Source organism: Schistocerca piceifrons, chromosome 3, assembly GCF_021461385.2.
Source record: "Schistocerca piceifrons isolate TAMUIC-IGC-003096 chromosome 3, iqSchPice1.1, whole genome shotgun sequence".
NCBI classification, from domain to species: domain Eukaryota; kingdom Metazoa; phylum Arthropoda; class Insecta; order Orthoptera; family Acrididae; genus Schistocerca; species Schistocerca piceifrons.
This window is the reverse complement of record NC_060140.1, coordinates 914,728,653-914,749,037: the sequence shown is the minus strand read 5'-3', so window position 1 is coordinate 914,749,037 and position 20,385 is coordinate 914,728,653. Positions and strand designations below refer to the sequence as shown.

The following is a 20,385-nucleotide window of genomic DNA, read 5'->3' as shown; positions in this document are numbered from 1 at the left end:
CTACAATGGGCTAGCACATGTGCTATCGTCTTGCCCTTATCTTCCAGTAAGTGTTTACCAGATGTTCCTCTCCTCGCCGATTGTGCGGAGGGGGGCTCATTTCTTATTAATCCACTTTATTTCCAACATCCATTAGGAAAACGAGTACTCTAACGCTTCGATTCTCTTCTTTGCCTTTTTTACCGTAGTTCGAGATTCGCTTCCGTACATTGTAGTACTCCACACGCAATTAGTCACAAATTTCTTCCTCAGATGAAAGACAACGTTAAGTACTTGTAGTATTCTTTTTAGCGATGATTACCCTCCTTGTCTGTGGCAATCTACATCTTATATCTTCTGTGTTTCGTTCATCGTGCATTGTTTTGCTTCAAAGTTAACCAGAATCCCTTCTCCATCTATAGCGTGGTCCCAGATTCAGCTGTTAAGTTTATCACTTTTCTACTGTTCTCTTGGCTCTTCTGCACACGTTTATTACCCGTCTCTGCCTACAGTTTGCACCTGTTCTCCTGAGAATTTCAAACATTCTGCACTATTTTACATTGACGAACTCTTTCTCCAGGCAGACTAATCTTATGAAAGTGTCAATGTTTTCTCTTCTGCATACTTTTATTACCCGTCTCTGCCTACAGTTTGCGCCTGTTCTCCTGAGAATTTCAGACATTCTGCACTATTTTACATTGACGAACTCTTTCTCTAGGCAGACTAATCTTATGAAAGTGTCAATGTTTTTCGTAAGTATTGCACTCAGTGTCAAGCGCAACGTTAGATTGCCTTCTGATGCCTTAGCGCTTAGTAGGATGGCTTCAGCATTCGTCTGTCTTTGATATCGTCGGGATTGTGTGAACGATATTTTTTCAGAATGGCCGATAGTATCTCCAACCTCTCAGAGTCTACACACTAACTTGAGTAATTGCTTGGTACCGACTTGCCCAAATGATTTTATAATTCTATATCTTCGATTTTGTTTTTCGCAAGTCATCCAAAGGTAAGCCGAACTTGAATACTTCATCCCGTGTGTCTCCCAAATTGACACACATTTCTCCCTCTATCGCGTCAGCGTACAGTTTCCCAGTCCTCACTCCACTTACCCGCGCCCTCAACTATGTAATAAGTTGACACCGTTGATTTTAAATCCATGGAAAGTTATTTTGAGTTTTCTGTGTCTGCATCTGTCCTCCAGACAGCCATTTATTTTTCGATTTCTGCACATTTTTGGCGGTTATTTCGCTTTAGCTTCCCTGCCCTTTCTTTGTTAAGTCTCTTACACTGGTGTAACCCTATCTTTCAGATGAATACTGTGTAATATCAAACAGCAATAGAAAATGATATACTGGTAGTAGGATTCATTGTGAATAGCCTTCAGACACGAGTTAGTGTGAACCATTTCCTCCTACAGTTAACCATATGTTGCATCTCCTATTCTGTTAGAGAACCATCCGACTTTTCGTCGCAGAAAGGCTTCAAAAATATAAGCACTTCTTCATCAGGGATAACATTTTAACGATAATTTTGGACGCATTGTTTATAAACTTTTAGTTCGGTGTTATTATTTTTTAATTGGAGTTGATTCAAAAGACGAAATTAGACTGATGACAGCCCATTCGTACTGATGAAGGTATGAAATTATAATACAGGTGAAGAAGTGTAATCCTGGTCTGGCGAGGCTTGTTTAAAGGGATTACTTGAAGGAATCAGTTGGAGACTGTTAGGCTACTTACTTAACTATGTTGCAGAATGGTCTTAGCAGGAATCATTTATTTAGAAGGGAAGACTCTGTGGAGATCATATTTAGTTACTTGGAGCTCTTTTATTATCTATGATACAGGTAAAACAATGTTCCACATACGGAATGTACAGTTATTTATAAGTTAGTGTGTACAGGTGAGTGGTGTACAAGTGTGTGCGCTGTTAGATGAGTCCGCACGCGGAGCATCAGTGGTGGTATCCGTAGCCGAGCCCGTGAAGGCCGTACCCCAGCCCGTAGGCGCCGTAGCCTGCGTGGGCGGCGTCGGCGGCGTTGACGGCGGCGTCGCGCGCCTTGGTTTCGGCGACGGCGGCGAAGTGGGCGCTGCGCGCGGCGGCCACTTCAGGGGTGTCCACGAGGTACCCGCCGGGACCCACGGCGACGAACGCCGGGCCGTAGGCGGCGTACCCGCCGTACCCGCCGTACGCCAGGGCTGGGGCGCCGTAGTAGCCGGCCGCTCCGCCCAGGTAGCCCGGCCTCGCCACGGCGAGAGCCAGCACGGCGCAAACAACCTGCGGAAGACACGGCGTGCATCAGCTCCAGCACTGTCCATATTGCCTTTAGGACTCTCTGCCGTAGACCTCCCTTCTCTCGTAGGCGTAATAACCAGAACAACCCGACAGTAATGCTAGATGCACCAGAAAAATAGGAACCAGCAATCATGCGCCGTACAGATGGCCTGTATACCAAGTCCTTCCGAAAATAAACCGCGCCTTTTCTCCAGATTTCACCCTTGAAAAGTCAGGGTGTGTCTAATTAACGCTACGTGTCTTTTTCACATATCTTTGCTGTCAAAAAATACGCTCATTTGCTACAATAAAACTAGCGCCTGTAGCTGAAACTGGAACAAGGCATTTTATTCCACTATGATTTAAACTTATACCGATATTGTACATCTACATCTACATCTACATCCATACTCCGCAAGCCACCTGACGGTGTGTGGCGGAGGGTACCTTGAGTACCTCTATCGGTTCTCCCTTCTATTCCAGTCTCGTATTGTTCGTGGAAACAAGGATTGTCGGTATGCTTCTGTGTGGGCTCTAATCTCTATGATTTTATCCTCATGGTCTCTTCGCGAGATATACGTAGGAGGGAGCAATATATTGCTTGACTCTTCGGTGAAGGTATGTTCTCGAAACTTTAACAAAAGCCCGTACCGAGCTACTGAGCGTCTCTCCTGCAGAGTCTTCCACTGGAGTTTATCTATCATCTCCGCAAAGCTTTTGCGATTACTAAATGATCCTGTAACGAAGCGCGCTGTTCTGCGATGGATCTTCTCTATCTCTTCTATCAACCCTATCTGGTACGGATCCCACACTGCTGAGCAGTATTCAAGCAGTGGGCGAACAAGCGTACTGTAACCTACTTCCTTTGTTTTCGGATGGCATTTCCTTAGGATTCTTCCAATGAATCTCAGTCTGACATCTGCTTTACCGACGATCAACTTTATCTGATCATTCCATTTTAAATCACTCCTAATGCGTACTCCCAGATAACTTACGGAATTAACTGCTTTCAGTTGCTGACCTGCTATTTTGTAGCTAAATCATAAGGGGTCTATCTTTCTATGTATTCGCAGCACATTACACTTGTCTACATTGAGATTCAATTGCCATTCCCTGCGCCATGCGTCAATTCGCTGCAGATCCCCCTGCATTTCAGTACAATTTTCCATTGTTACAACCTCTCTATACACCACAGCATCATCTGCAAAAAGCCTCAGTGAACTTTCGATGCCATCCACAAGGTCATTTGTGTATATTGTGAATAGCAACGGTCCTATGACACTCCCCTGCGGCACACCTGAAATCACTCTTACTTCGGAAGACTTCTCTCCATTGAGAATGACATACTGCATTCTGTTATCTAGGAACTCTTCAATCCAATCATACAATTGGTCTGATAGTCCATATGCTCTTACTTTGTTCATTAAACGACTGTGGGGAACTGTATCGAACGCCTTGCGGAAGTCAAGAAACACGGCATGTACCTGTGAACCCGTGTCTATGGCCCTCTGACTATTTGCGTTAACGCGGTTCAGACCCTCCAATATTGCTTCGTTAGCTTATAATTCACTTTCAGTTGAATACTGGTAAGAGAACTTGTTTATGCCAATACGAACGACAGTGTAGAGTGAAAAGTATCATCAAGCCAAGGAACTCAGAGCAATTACGATGCAAGCTTCAAACTTGTATGTTAAGGCAAAACCACGACCAACAGAGAGGCCCGAAGAAAGTACGAAGTGGACGAAGCTGATGTCCGACATCGGGTTACTTCAGAAGAAAATAGGAAAAAGGCAGTATCAGCAAGAAAATCTTTCAGGGAACCGAAATGCGTAGCTTGAAGTTAAGGTTCTTTCCTATGCACAAGATAAGTAGAAAGATAGGGTGCCTATCACACGAGAACTAATCCAACTGAAGGCCTTGGAAATCACTAGTGTTTTAAACGTGCCACAAGCAAAACTTCGTGCTAGTTATTTGTTAGAGTCGTCGGTTTATGCGGAGAAATGCCCTTGCTCTCCGGCGAAGTACCACACTTGCACAGAGAATGCCAGCAGATTTCGGGGAGGAACTGGTTAACTTCAAGCGAAACGTCGTCCTGAAATGAAAGTGTCACTCATACCCTTTTCAACAGATTGGCAACGCTGCAAAATGCCAGCATTTTGTAACATGCCGAGCAATACGACAGTAGACATGAAAGAGGCAGAAAGTATCCCATTAAGAAGAACCGGGAGTGAAAAAATACTGTAAGTTAGATGATAGCTATTAGCTGTTAAAGATGATGGAAGTAAACTTTCCTAAGGGCTTAGTGATTCGCTACCAAGGAAGAGGCTGGAGGGCAACTCAATTGAGTGTTGACTGGCTTAGAATCGCTGACCTGCAGCACTGCTTGATAAAACATTGATGCTAGTTTTCGATGCGCTTACGGGACACCGAACTGCTGAAGTAAAAGATAGACTTGCAGTACAAAAGACAGACCTTGTCATAATTCCTTGAGGAATGAGTTAAAAACTACAGGTTCTACTTGTAGCTATAAACAAGCCGTTCAAGGACAACCTCCAGAAAATGAATTCAGATTGGCTCCTAGAAGAATACCATGCCCGTACACAATCTGATAAGTCAGCAGTTACCATTGTGTGTGAGGGAATGTTTGCGTTATGTTCCTCCATATCATAGGAGTTCATCATCTAGGGGTTCAAGAAATGCTGAATAGCGAATGAATTGGATGGCAGCGGGGGTGACGTAATGTGGGAAGAGAAGACGAAACTTATGGGTGTGAAAACGAGAATGATGAAATGAATACCGATACTAATAGTGATGAGAGTAAATGAGGTAAAATATTATACCGGTATTTTATGTGCCAATACGCTATATCATAATTATGTTGGAATAAATGTTTTCTGTCCATATTTACGTCTTACATGTAAGTACAAGTAAATTTCTTGTAATTTTTCTCGTCTTAATTAGTGCACGGGTTTTTTCTGACATTCTGTCCGCCCCATTAGCTGAATGGTCAGCGCGTTGTAATGCCACGCACGGGGGCCTGGGTTCGATTCCCGGCTGGGGTGGAAGATTTTCTCCCCTCAGTGACTGGGTGTTGTGCTGTCCTCATCATCATTTCATCCCCATTGTCGACGCGCAAGTCGCCTAATGTGGCGTCGCACTCAATAAGACTTGCGCCTGGCGGCCGAACTCCCCACCTCGGAACTTCCGACCACTGACGCTTTACTATCATTTTCATTTCATTTCTGGCATTCTTTTTTTGTTGCTGAAAATTTAGGGGTGCGGCTTATATGTGATGGTGATTATTATCAGGTCTATACGATACACGCCGCCTAAGGAGCACAGTTGTAAAATTACATAATTTTGGCACTACATGGGGTCGAACAATCATACTTTCTCCCCTTTTATCTTCTGTGAATAGAAATCGAAGAAGCTAAAGCGACACTGTTAAGCCTCTTTACCCTCTGCCAGACTCGGTGTGGGTAGGTTCATGTCTGTAATGGTTGGTCGCATTGCATAGTAAAACACGGAAAGAATTCTCCTATCTCCCAAAGTTCAAAAAAGAAGTAAGGAAGATTCTACCGCAAGCCAAAGAATCGATTTACAGCGCAAGAGATCTACCAGGTCCAAGTGAAATGTAGACCGTGAGGAAACTGGTGAAGAAGAAAATGGTGTCATTTGAAAGCTAACTGCGCAGATAAAATAGGGCGTAAACACACATACATTTTATTTTTTTTATTTTTCCCTGGCGCGATGGACAACATAGTGCAAGAAATAAAGTTATCAATACCATCCCCCAGTTCTGATCAAGGATTTCAGAGAGACATCCGTTGGTCATCAGGAGAATGTTGAAACTGGTAATTGATAATTCCCTCTAATTTGGTCCTAACAGAGAACCTCTCTTTCCTGTCGTGTCTTGCTGGAAGAAACGTTCTGCAACAGCCTGCACTGCTCTCATGAACAGGAACTGAAGAATGTGAGTGTGTGTGTGTGTGTGTGTGTGTGTGTGTGTGTGTGTGTGTGTGAGAGAGAGAGAGAGAGAGAGAGAGAGAGGATGAAATAGGAAATGAGGAAGTACGAAAAATAACAAGCCTTTTCTGATGAGTGGACAGTTTTATGGGACAACGGCTCTAGCATTTTTGAATAGATGATTTGAATCTGGAAAAAAACCATGTAGGGGGAAAAGCTGTAATACCAATCAAACGATAACAATATGTACAATACGATCTCGATAATGATTTATGTACTTCTTTAGAGACGAAAACCTTATTTTGTCATAAGAAGCGGCAAGCGCATCGGCCACACGAGTTGCCGAATGCTGATGAATGTCCATCTCCAATCTCTCTTCTTACTTCATTTATCGGTGTTTTGCAAGCAGTTACCAGCCAATATTTAGTAGTAACTGTAGGAATACAAAAGAATAAGGTTATCACAAAGCTCTTTGTAAACTTCGAAAATATTTCTACAGTTTAAGCTCTTAGAATGTTTATCCGGTTCTGTTGTGAGTGGAGAGGAACTAATAAAATCAATGTGCAATTTACAATTTCTAGTAATATCATATTAAACTAAATTCAGAAAAACGGAACACACAAAACTGAGTAAACCAAAGATACAGTTCATGGCGTTTAGTATGTAACGTTTGTCTTGAATGTACAGTGCGGCACATGAAATTTTGAGAATGACGCTTAAAGTATATGTTGCTTGGAAGAAGATCTTACAAAATTGTTCAGTGGAGTCCACACAATGATTCATTCAACCTCGAGCTTAACAAGATATTAATGCGAATTTAAACACTGTAACTATCCATTTCTTCAAGGGAAGAGAAAAATCAAAAATAGACTAATATAATGAGCAGAGCTCTCTTCATTTTCCTGTTTCGATCAGTTATGGTGACAAAAAAATCAACCCATATACAGAGATACCAATGTAGCTCATCAGCATAAACACGACAGGAAATTTTATACAGCCCTTTAAATTTCCGATTTTTATGAAACGTTATAGTGTAATTCACTTTCTTTTTCTAGAAAACACTTCTATACTATGTTTGTTCTTTATTTCAGCGTTACGTAGACCTTAAGCAGCACTGAAACCTGCCACTGATTATCAGAACTGATTACAATTGTTAATTGGGCAGATAACAGCATACTCATCCATTCCATAACGAAAATAGCGATACAGTATATCAGTCGTCCTTCGATTTAACCTTTACTGCAGGACCCATCTTCTAACTAGCTGTAAAATTTTAGTTCGCTCAGTGTAAGCCTCACAGTACTTCTTCAGCCTTAATTCTGCCGCAGAAGATTGCTATAACCTTTTTAAGCAATATGACTTTAATGTTGGGCTCCGCAGTGCCGTGCAGTAGGTCAGATCATAGTTAAGCCACTGAAATCAGTAAGCTCGTAGGGGCCAGACTAAATATATTCCATGTCGTAGCCGAGGTTAGTTTTTCCAAGGGAGTAATTCTCGATAATAAATCATGGCAGTTCAAGCGAAACATAATGGCAGCCCGACCACTGCACGTACTCCAAATAAATACAGCTACACATACACTAGGCTTTCGCATTTACTGAGACACAAAGGAATTACAGAGATTAACCGAGCGAGGTGGCGCAGTGGTTCGACACTGGACTCGCATTCGGGAGGACGACGGTTCAATCCCGCGTCCAGCCATCCTGATTTAGGTTTTCCGTGATTTCCCTACATCGCTTCAGGCAAATGCCGAGATGGTTCCTTTCAAAGGGCACGGCCGACTTCCTTCTCCATCCTTCCCTAATCCGATGAGACCGATGACCTCGATGTCTGGTCTCCTTCCCCAAAACAACCAACCAACCAATTACAGAGATTGGCTGCGAGTGGGCATAGGTTGAAATCAGTGGGGAAAGCTGAAATGCACAAATGCTGGACTACCAAGCCATTCGGATGCAGTGATCATTGCAATTCTGGGATTCGCTATACACCACTATCAGGTCGCCTGGTATATGACTGGTAAGTCCTTGACACCAAAATATTTTACTACCCGAATAGCCCACTCTACCAAGTGACGATGGAAGAGCTACCAGGTTTTCTCAGCCTAAAGTAAGTTATTGTCTGTTAATACTGTTCGCAAGTTATTTTCGCTGTCTGAGCACAGCCCCTTAGATTATGCGCAACACTTGTATTATCATACACAAACGACATTCAATATTGGCTTATTACCAAAGTCGATCTTGGGAACACTGAAATGTGGAGAATATTTTTATATAACATAGAAAGAATGATTATGTGAAAATAAAATTCAGTTCCAGACTTTTTCGCCTACTAGTTGTTCGGAACATATAAACGAATCAAATCTTGTCTTCCCATCTATGTAGTAATCTACAGTCGACTTGGGTTTACACAGACATGTTCCTGAGCAATACAGCAATGATGGAGTAACCTTCCTAAAAAAGTTATTGTTGAAATAACTCTACGACACAACCGTTACTGCAGAGGGGTCGTTACGTGTGCGAGCCACACAGCGAAATTGGGATCTCTGATCATAATCGGGCGTATATGAGTCAGATGTAAGCCGCTCTCAGAAGACCATGCACTCACTCACCAGCAGGAGCTTCATGGCAGGTGGGTGAGTGGAGCAGGCGGCGGGCAGCTGCTATGAACTGTGCCGGCTTGCGTGCGGCTCGCATATTTATACCTCGCGCCGCCGGTTCTGTGAAAGTCCCGCGCTGGCCTTTGCCGCTATAATTCAAGAGGTGCCTTTGCGGTCTCCTCACCACACAACAAAAGGGTCGCGGCCGCGGGCCCCACTTTTTCTTGCATTCCGGAGGAGGCAACCTCTTATTATTCTCACTGAAATTTCCGTCTGTCAGCCGTTCTGCATTGTCAACCGTAACTCGCTCATGTGCGCAGCCTGTATGGCGACCTGAAGCATTCCAGCTGTGGATAGAAATAAGTCTGACGTTGAGAACATTTCAAAACGGCTGTCAGCTGACAACTTAGGAGCCGAAGGTCTAAATCGCATCCTTCGATGCCACCATCTTTTCAGGAAAGAAGTTCACTTTTTCCATGTTTGTCTGAGCTCATGAAGTGTGGCACAGGTTATTTGGACAATAACATTCACAAGTTTTACAATTTCAAACACTAATCTAAAGTGCTAATAGAACGAGCATTTTATTTCTATGAGATTGTTAGAGCGACAAGAATGAATACTTAGGCTGCTGCAGACTGTGTAAGACAGAACCAGTTAAGTTCCTAAAGGCTGTAAATAACAAGTGGATCTTTTTTCCTAAACATTTAAATACGTGTTTACTTCCTTATGATTTTCGCTATACATCGTGGTTCACAGTGAAGGTGCAATGAATATGCTGAGAGAAGATATTACATTACATATGTTACTGTCATTAGCAACCCTTCATGAGGTTCATGACCATAAAAATAACAGATGTTGCAGCTAAAATTATAGATTTCGTGACAATCAAACAGCAAATTTAGTATTAGTAATTAGAATGCTACAAACCGTTGTTCTCCGCTGATGATCAATTCTGGCACAGAAAGAAAACGCAACTCATTATTAAATTGCCAAAATGTTGATCGTCACATACACCTACGTAGGATACCTGGCTGTGAATGGAGTTAACTGCAATACGAACATAGTGCCGTATAGTGGTAACTACTACAGAAATGTTATACGATTAGCTGTTAGAGAAGAAGCTGTATTAAAACAAAATTATTAACTAAGATCGCAAATTAGAACTTACAAGAGCACTTCTCATAGATGAACGGAGACGACTTTAGATTTTTGTTGTTTGTCAACAGCTCCACATCAAAAGTTATAATGCACAGAGTTTGCGTCCCTAATCTGGGCAATTTCAGTAAGAAGCTTTTTGAAAAGTAACAAAGATGCAGCCCTACTTTTAGCCCACTTTTTCACACACAGAGTCCGGAAACGATTAGAACTAATTTCCAGCAACTTCTTACAGTATTAACGTTTTGTACCTGGGATCCACAGTCATGTGGAACTTAATTTAGACATCATATTTACGCCAGTGATTGTAACACTTCCTTTATTTCACGATTGCAATTTCGGCTTTGGGCCATTATCAAGTGAAGATGTTATGGCTATTAGGCCATGTCAACCTAAAATGAGCTGACACATTTATATATCGTTGTTAGCTCATTTTAGGTTGACATGGCCTAATAGCCATAACGTCACTTGATAATGGCCCAAGGTCGACATTGCAGTCGTGAAATAAAGGAAGTGTTACAGTCACTAGCGTAAATATGATGTCTTTTATAAAGTTCTTACAACATATTAGTTACGCGGAAAACAAAGCAACCGAAAGTAGCAGCATACTACAGGAACCTCTTTCTTACGTGAAATGTTTAAAATGTCCTCCAGTGGCATTGACACATGCATCAGCCCATCGTTCTATTGAATTATGGGTGTCTAATTATTCCTGGAGTATTGAGGCACAAAGGCTCTTTGCATCCTGTGCCTAGGTTCAAAACAAGAAATCTTTCAAATGCTTCCACAAATAGAAGTCTGGTAGGTTCACATCCTGAGAACGTGAAAGCCATGGAATCGGTCAACCTCTTCATATCAGTTTGTGACAGAATCAGTCATTTAGAAGTATCTTCGCTCTGATAAGACGTTATTTTCTAGCTGATCAGATTGACTATTGTCTAAGAAACCAAAAGGCTGCGGAAACATAATCAACCTCCATGAATGCAATGCGATGGCGAGTTAAACCATACTTTTAGTTAAGCTGGAGTTTCATGTGGTACGCCGGTACCTTCTGCTTCTGTGCATTTCGCATCGTTAGTGCATACTGCAAAGAGTTGTAGAAAGTTAGTTCTAACATGGAAATAAAGCTTTTCTGGGTCCATGACAGTGTAGCTACTGTGTTTCGCGTGTGAACCATGTGCTCTGAAAGCCTGACCGTGCCATTTTGCTACACTCGGAACATAGTCAGCAGTGAATGAAAACCACCGATAGCCATAGCCTATACAGGTTAACATACGACAAACTTAAGAATTCAGTTATAAAGAAATTTGTTTGTTATTATTGCGCAAACCATCGTTGGTCATGAACTCGTCGCTTGTTCATAGTAAATCGGGCACTGGAAAGCAGTTCCTTGTTCAGTTACAAATGAGAATAGGCCTCTATCCAAGGACTCATTTCCATGCTTGTGGTAACATAATTTTAGACTGTTACTAGAATGACTACAAAAGCTTATTTCCAACATTCTCTGGGAGTATGAGTCTGCTTTGTAATTTGGTGACCGCCGTCTTTGTATTTTCTTATACACTGATCATAAACGTTTTTTAGGAATTTCATCTTGATAGTATACTCTTCAGTTGGGCTCAGTACTGATGCAGTAGTATCTTTCGAATCTTCTCTATCTTATATTCCAAATTCATATACACAACACTCTCTGTTTTTGTCCAGAATACGAAATGTAATTTTACGTCATACTAAGCTTTAAAATGAAATAAAGCAATAAGAGATGCAGGACGTCTTTACTGAAAGCCCTAGGTAAAGAAAGGAAAATAGTACATACGGACAGCTTAATAAATCTAGAATTAGGGATTGTAAGGTTATCAATAATTTACATAATTGAGCTGAAGACGCAATTCACTCTGCGATACAGGACACGGAGACATGCTCTCAATGCGTCATGCTAGAGAATGAAATGCGAGAACGGGAAATACGTAACTATGAATACGCTGTTTGCAAACAGAAAGAAAAAAATAGCGCCGCCGTGTTTCCTTGAGATACATTTACGACTTACGTACCGGTATCGTAAAGGGCACCTGACTTAGAAAATAGCTGTACGTTTCGCAGAATGCTTTGCTTACCGCTTCTTGCAACTACGAGACAGTGGTGGCAGAAACCACCGAAGAGAAATGAAAATGTTGCCGACGTTGACCTTGCTACAGTACGGTATAAATTCAGACGAGCCACGTATGTGACCAGAAGTCGCCGGATCCTTAAAGAGACGTCACCCGTGTAGACGTTAGTGAGCTGGGTTCGGTCACAGGATTTAATACCAGGGGAAGGCCGTCCACTAACTTCTGACATAATGCGAGTACATCACCTTAAGGTGGTTTGTGGTTTGCGGAATGCAGATGTAGATGATATCGTACTCCACCGCCCTGACTGTACTTAACCTTAACTCTAAACGTTCTTACCAATACCGATAAATTCGTCCCGAGAGTGCTGAACAACTGTTTTCATATTTAAAAACTTCCATATGTCGCTTATTTTTTCATCTCAGTTGCACATTTTTTATAGTATGCCTAGGGTCTGTCACACTTGATCTTCTTCAGATTTGTATATCAATAGTTGCTAAGTAACCCGTCGTGTCTATACAGGAACCATACATGAAAATTCTGACATGTGGTTCCTTTATAGCCATACCGGAATGCTCACGCAACTACATAGATCTGAAGAAAATCAAGTGTGATCAAACTTATCACAACACAAATAAAGACAACTCAGACGGAAAAATTAACGATATCCTAAAGTGGCATTCAATTTCCTTCTGTATTCCAGGCGTGAATCTGTGGAACAAACTACGCAACAACCTGTAGGTGATCAAAACTACACTGTAGGCAAGAGGGGACTAAATGTTGCCTTTGGCTTAACTTCCCCTCGCTACGTCACAGGTGACTTCTTCCTGTTGAACACTGAATCGAAATCTCTGTTTTACTGTCGATGCTCTTCAAATTTCTCTACCTCTACCACTTTTTCTCCAGTCACCATTATTATTTTCATAATTATTATACTAAATTTTATGTTAGGTTCCGTTTTTTGATGCTATCGCCATGTTTCTCTGTTAGTGTGTATAAACTACCTTGTGGCAAGAAAGTTATGAGAAATGTATCTATCACAATTTAATAAGATTCATATTAAAGTAGTAATTATATAGAATGTTTTAGAATTCCTTTTAGAGTCGTCTAGGATTTAAATAGTAGAAAAAGTTTTGATAAGGAACCAATGTCCGAAAATGTACATTTGGATGGAAAATAAGCTTGAAGATGGATAACTTTCAGGCTCCCGCTTCACGGTACGCACACAGTGAAGACAACAAGCTCTGACCTCTGCGCTCTCTAGGAGTCTGATGGTATGACCAGTGTTTCGAGTACTCGCCGTCACGAAAGAAGCCCTCCTCAAAGTCGAGAGTGCGACGTGCCCGTGGAACACCAGAGTCAGTCCCTCTATTTGCGAACATAGAAGTTCTCACAATCATTGTTGCAGTCTGAGGAAAACGGTATGTGATCTCAGTATTACAACAGGAACTGACGAAGCCGACCTCTTCACACTTTGTGTGAATACCGTGAAGTCCGATCTTCAAACTTACTTCTTATCCAAACGGTACTTTACGAACTCTGGTTCCTTAACAATACCCTATGTACGAAGTCCCCTCTACATCCATCAAAGACTGTAACAGGAATTGCGAAACGCCCTGTATTCATAACTGCAACTATTAATTGTTAAGGGAGAGTGTTGTGCCTACGTATACTTTTCAGAGTTTCTCCTCTAGCCAGCCCTGTAATAGAAGTTTAATGTTAAAAAGCTGAATACACAGTATTGGCGTTCTATAACAATACAGGCCCAAGTTCCCGAGACCGGAGCCGCTACTTATCAATCAAGTAGCTCCTCAGTTTGCCTCACAAGGACTATAATAATACAGGGTTTCCGTAAATTATGTTTACAGGTAATTTCTAGAAAAGTATGTTAGATATTAACAAATGATTTGCAACATTACAAGTAATCAAATTTTGTTTCCTCATTCTTATACTTAAATGTGTGCACCCTTAGTGTCACGGATAATGTCTAGTCGGAATTCCATTTCTCTGCAAGTACGATTCAAGAACTCCACGGTGACATGTTCAAACGCATTGCGAATGCAAGCCTTCACGTCCTGTAGATCTCTTAGTTAGGTACACCAGATTCTTCGGAAAATCCCACAGGAAGAAGTCTGGTAGTGTGAGGTACGAGGATCGTGATGGCCATCGAATTGGACCATCTTGTCCAATCCACGTATCCGGAAACTTTTCATCTAGGAATTGACGGACATTTAGGGGCCAGCTGGGTTGTATCCATCCTGTTGAAATGTGATGTCAGGTTGCAGATTTTTCAGCTGTAGCAGAGCAACCTCTTGTAACATGTCCAGGGATACACCACCAGTAACGGCAGACTCAATGAAAAACAATGGACCAGTGATGAAATTGTGCATCAGTCCGCACCAAACACTGATCTCGGGACTGACTCTTTCCATTTCACGTGTAACATGAGGATGCTGTGAACCCCATATACGAACATCATAACGATCCAGTTTTCCGGATATATGAAACGTTGCCTCATCGGAGAAAGAAATTGTTACCAAAATGTCATTGTTTGCGTTAATCTTGCCTGGCATATCCGCTGCAGACTACTCGTGCTAAGGTTTTCCGTAGGCTTTAATGCATGAAGCAGCTGCGCTTTGTATGGATATAGCCGTGACCTCTTACACAATACACTGTGCACTGTCGATCGTCTCATTTCCAACTGTTTGGCTGCCATAAGCACTCATATTGTCGGACACCTTGTAAATGCCTGCCGTACCTTGTCCACGTTGGCGTCTGAAACAGATGGACGACCCGCCCCCTTTTTGTGGAGAATACTATCAGTTTACATAAATGCTGTATGCCAAGCCCGAATAGTCGGTCGGGACGGTGGTTGCCTTCCATATCGTTTTCGAAAGTTCCGTTGCACTTGCGTATCGGACGTCGACTTTATGTACCAGACCACGCAATGTGTTTTCTCCTGTGGCGTCCACATTTTATCAGGTTTACAGTTTCAATTTTGCTACAAAATTGCGAGGTCTAGAAGGTACAGAAACCTTACGAGTTATCTTCTCCCATGTTTAAAACCATTTGTTAACATTTATTATAGTTTCAAAGCTATTAACGTTTTATGTCCTGAAGTTAATTTATGGACAGTCTGTATCTTCTCCCATGTTTAAAACCATTTGTTAACATTTATTATAGTTTCTAAGCTATTCACGTCTTATGTCCTGAAGTTAATTTATGAACCGCCTTCTGGCTTTCTGGACCATCATGAGATAACATAATACTAAACACATAGTTCACACAGCGTCAGCGAGAGTTCATAGCTGGACATAGTTTTTCAAGTACATGTAACATCTTACGATTGTGTGTCGATACAAAAGCACAAGCATAATGTAATATCTATAGACGCTCAGAATATAACAATGGCATTCACTGTTTTATATGCTGCTGTCCTTTTCTCAGATTACAAGGATTAATCCAGAAAATTATTTTCTTCCCAAATGCGAAAACACGTTCCAAGGTGCATCATGATCTGGAAGAAATATTCTCTTGAAATTTAAAGTCGTTGAAATCGAGAAACTGTTGACAATACTGTATTTAATGTTCTATCTGTTACGTTAATTCTCTACTACACACCAATAATCAGTAAGTCAAAACAAATAAAGTAGAAGCAGTATCAAAAACCAGTTACAAGTTAAATACATCTTTAAATAGGAGCTATTTGAAACCAACATAGATTTCCATTTTCTAGACAAGTAAACGTTAAGACACTAAATACACTCAGTTGATTTACAAGTATCACACCTTCCATGGTAAAAAGACCCCCTTGTGTTTCAAAGTACTAGACGGAATGGCTTAACTGCCCAGATTGTACATAAATTGTTCTAAAAATATGACAGTCAAATGAAAACGAGATACATGCAGGAAAAGTAAGTAAAGACTTTATTATTTGTCCCAGTGTGAGACAAAGCGATCAGTGCTTTCATGTAAAAATGTTTGTAGTTGCCTACGGAACCATGATTGTATCAAGGCGTCCGAAGCAAATGGATGGACACGTATGTCTGTCTTCAGAGCTCCATAAATATGGGAATGGGTTGGGGTGAGTCCGGGACTGCAGTAAGGATGTGTAAGGACTTCCTAGCGAAACTTCGGCAGGGTAGTCGAAACATCCTTGCCTCCCCCCCCCCCCCCCCCTTAGTTTTTGGACCGGTGAAGAAAGACATTCGTCGCCGTCGGATTGCTTCGGACGAAGAGGTGAAAATATGGGTATAGTCACAGTTCGTAGACGTTGACGTATATCACCGCCTGTAAGCAGCTGAGGGTGTTCATTTCATTGTAAATGTTTTGGTGTCAAGGACTTACTAGGCAGATACCAGGTGACCTGGTAGGTGTGCATAGCGAATCCCAGAATTGCAATGACCACTGCGTCCGAATGGCTTAGTGGTCCAGCACAAATTTTCAACTTTCCCTACTGATTTCAATCTATGTCCACTCGCAGCCAATGTCTGCAATTCCTTTGTGTCTTAATAAATACGAAAGTCTAGTGTATGTGTAGCTGTATTTATTTGGAGTACGTGCAGTGGTCGGGCTTGACTTTTTCAAGGTCCGACTCTCTAACAACTAACTGATAATCGCTTACGCGCCCAAAAATCAGAGTTACAAGTACGTCAAAGATCATAATGACAAAAGAAAGAATACACATAAGAATAATATCATTGCTATATACACATATCGATGTATCACAAATGAAATCAAATCTGAGTGTTGTCTCAGAAATATGTTAAGTAGTTAACAGAAACACAGTAGAATATAGCTGGTATCGAGAGGTTCAGGAGAGGTGCCGTAATGGTAGCGTAATTCAAGTACCATTACAGGCTTTTGTTGGGAAATATCTATGACGCTCTCCTGGCGTTTATACTAATTACATGACGAATCGTGCAGATCTTCTCTGAATATCGTCGGCGCCTTAATGCGTCTTTGCGCGGGTTCCACAACAAAAGGCAATAGTCAAGAATTCGTTGGACAAGAGTATTTTTAGACGATGTCCATCATTAGTTCGTTAGAGATTTTCCGATTCTCTACAGCTTGGTATCAGCCTCCCTCACGGCCGACCGCTGTGACCGCGCGGTTCTGGGAGCTTCAGTCCGGAACCACGCGGCTGCTACGGTCGCAGGTTCGAATCCTGCCTCGGGCATGAATGTGTGTGATGTCCTTAGGTTGTTGAGGTTTACGTAGTTCTAAGTCTAGGGGACTGATGATCTCAGATGTTCAGTCGCATACTGCTTAGAGCCATTTGAATCTCCCTCACGGCTGAATTTATTACGTTGCGCATTTGAGATGGCTCCGGATCTTTAAGAGCATTCCCTTTCCAGCTCTATGCACTGAAGAATGAACAGAAATTACCCCGTTTTTTCGTCAACTGTACTGTATCCGGTACGTGATACTGAAAGGCGAAAGGTGTGTCACTGGGAAATTGCTACCCTCACAGAGAAAGTAATTGATGGCAGGACCTCCTTTTGCAGTTTCGTTTCCATGACCTACGGGTGCCACAGGGAGTATCCGGAGGTCGGCCAGGGCGACACACCCAGCACCAGCGGCGCGTCTTAAAAGTCACGGTCTGGCAGCACTGCATACGCCTCAACTATATTCCAGAGTAGCCGCATTCTGCCCCGCTTTACGTTAGATTAGATTCAGTTTTCGTTCCATAGACACAAGAAATGAGATGATTCTCGTGGGTGTGGAACATGTCAGAAAGTATGGCATAAAAACATAAAACATTTGAAATTAATACTTACTACCCTGATCATATGTCAGGAGTTAGTCGAAAATAAGCTAATACAATGCAGTGAACTGGGATAGCTAATATTTACAGAATTAACACACTGATTGAATGCAACACTGTTATACACTATTAATAAATTTATCATACGCAAAATACCTAATCTTGACTGTTGTGACTAAGTGTTGTCAAAACTGAAATGTAACAGATATTTTTACTTAAGCTGGCTTAACACACTCTATTCATCTATGGAGTAGAAGAAGTTGCCTTTCAAAAAGTCTTACAAACTCTGTTTAAACCGTGCTTTATCTGAAACCAAGTTTTTAATGGTTGCTGGCAATTTATTGAAAATGTGTGTTCCTGAATTTTGGACCCCTTTTTGGACCAAGGTAAGTGGTTTTAGGCCTTTATGTAGGTTCTTCTTATTCCTAGTATTGATACTGTGTACTGGCGAACTGCTTGGGATTTTCTCGGCCTGTTACGCATATAGCGCCTTACGTTACGCATACAGCGAGTGTGCAAGGGTTGGCTACATTGTTTTCTGTGACAAATATTACCCGTATTTCCTTACAGCTTACTCCTATTTTCCTCAGAATTTCGAACATCTTGTTGCTCCATTTAATATTGTCGTACACTTTTGTTCTGGTTACGATGCCACGTTTTAGTAACCGTGTATATAAGAAGAGGAAGAACGTAGGGAAAAGAAAATTACCACTAATACCAAGTTGCGATACTACAATGAATAAGAGCGCGGAACATCGTCTCTTTGCTGTCTACCGTTTCGAATTAGTTCAGTGTTGTGCCTGTTGTTGGTAGTATTATACTTCTTGTGTAAAGCGGGTAATATGCAGTATGTACAAGAATCAGGAGGGAACAATAAAACCAATTTTTCATGACTTAGCATAGCCAGAATTGTTACACAAATGTCTACACGGAAAGACGCAGAATCCTAATGAGAGCGTAAACAATTTGATTTGGAAAGTGATTCCTAAAAGGGTGTTTGTAAGCATAAAAACACTGCACTTTGGCATTTATGATGCAATAGCAACCTACAACCAGGGGAACAGTGTGAAGTGTAAAGTTCTGAAGGCATTAGGATTTACAGCTGGGGTGAACACTGTACGAGCACTAAGAAATATTGACAGAGAAAGGATAAGAGGAGCAGGTAATTTGGACCATTAGTTTCTTAAAAAAATGGCTCTGAGCACTATGAGACTTAACATCTGTGGTCATCAGTCCCCTAGAACTTAGAACTACTTAAACCTAACCAACCTATGGACATCACACACATCCACGCCCGAAGCAGGATTCGAACCTGCGACCGTAGCAGTCCCGCGGTTCCGGACTGAGCGCCTAGAACCGCTAGACCACCGCGGCCAGCTTAGTTTCTTATTTTAGAACAATTTTCAGTATCTCATTTTCGTTTGTAGGTATGGATTTATGTGTTCCGCTGAACCTGGATGATTTGAGGGAGGCTATGGGCATAGACATATTGGCCACGATTTGTTTCTTACAAATGCGTGGTCTTGTTGCCGAGTATGTTCGATGTCGCGAGTGCGGCGACCATATGCGCCTCACAAGTGTATCTCATCACCGTACTCATGACTTATTCGTATGGCCCTGCAGCAAAGATCGGTTGTGGCGGTCCATTAGACGAGGGACGTGGTACGAAAAATCTAAGCTCGCCTTGAGAGAGGGAATACATGAAATATAGGGTGGCCCTTGGGGGAGGGGAGGGGGGAATCTCCGGGGATTATGGGTTTGTGGGGGCTGTAGTTTCAGGTCCCCCAAGAGTGTTACGAAGTAGTGTTTAAAGTAGTACCCAATCGAAGGAAGGAAGTTTTGGTCAGCTCAATTGAAGATCACGTTGCAGAGGGTTCCATTGTAATTTCAGATGGTTTTTCTTCGTGTAAGGATTTAGGGAAAAGGGGTTATCAGCATCTCGTAGTTAATCACAATATTGAGTTTAGATCATTATCTACAGGGGCTTGCACAAACAGCATAGGGGGGATATTGTTCAGGTGTGAAATCTTTTGTAGGGAAGGGGAAACGCCGGATTTCCACGCTTCACAGTCATTTAGACGAATATTCATGGAGGCGTAGTATTCCCCAAACATATTGCCCGTTTAAATGTTTTGTTAAACATGTTGGGCAAACGTACCGTCCGAAATATGTTAGGTAATTCCACATTAGGATGGTGGGTGGGGGGTGAATGTGTGTGTCTGTGTGTTTGTGTGTGTGTGTGTGTGTGTGTGTGTGTCAAGGAGTGTTTTCGTAGTGTTTTGTTGTGTATGTGGGTATGTGATGTGGTAAATTCAGTTTTCCGTTTTTTATTTTACTGCATTTGAATATTTTGACGTATTTCATTGTTGTATTACACCATTACGTACGTTTTCCTGTACCCCAGTACGTAATATAAATTTCGCAGCTGTTGATATTCTTTCGTTTGAGTATCAGTACCATTTTTTCGAATCTGTACCAGCAATATTAAAGGCGAAACGCCCGACACACTAACATTTGTGTCCCGTCCTTTCCTTCACTGA

General features: G+C 41.8%; 1 protein-coding gene across 1 annotated transcript; it reads right to left on the bottom strand.

Annotated features, from left to right (window-relative positions):
* Positions 1 to 1,787: 1,787 nt before the first annotated feature.
* On the bottom strand, positions 1,788 to 8,887 carry LOC124790038 (glycine-rich protein-like). The gene is made up of 2 exons (XM_047257593.1): positions 8,828 to 8,887; positions 1,788 to 2,256 (listed from the first exon to the last, which is right to left on the bottom strand). Exons 1-2 carry the CDS (start codon positions 8,840 to 8,842, stop codon positions 1,933 to 1,935), a joined length of 339 nt encoding a protein of 112 aa, XP_047113549.1. The 5' UTR covers positions 8,843 to 8,887; the 3' UTR covers positions 1,788 to 1,932.
* Between the last annotated feature and the right edge of the window lie 11,498 nt (positions 8,888 to 20,385).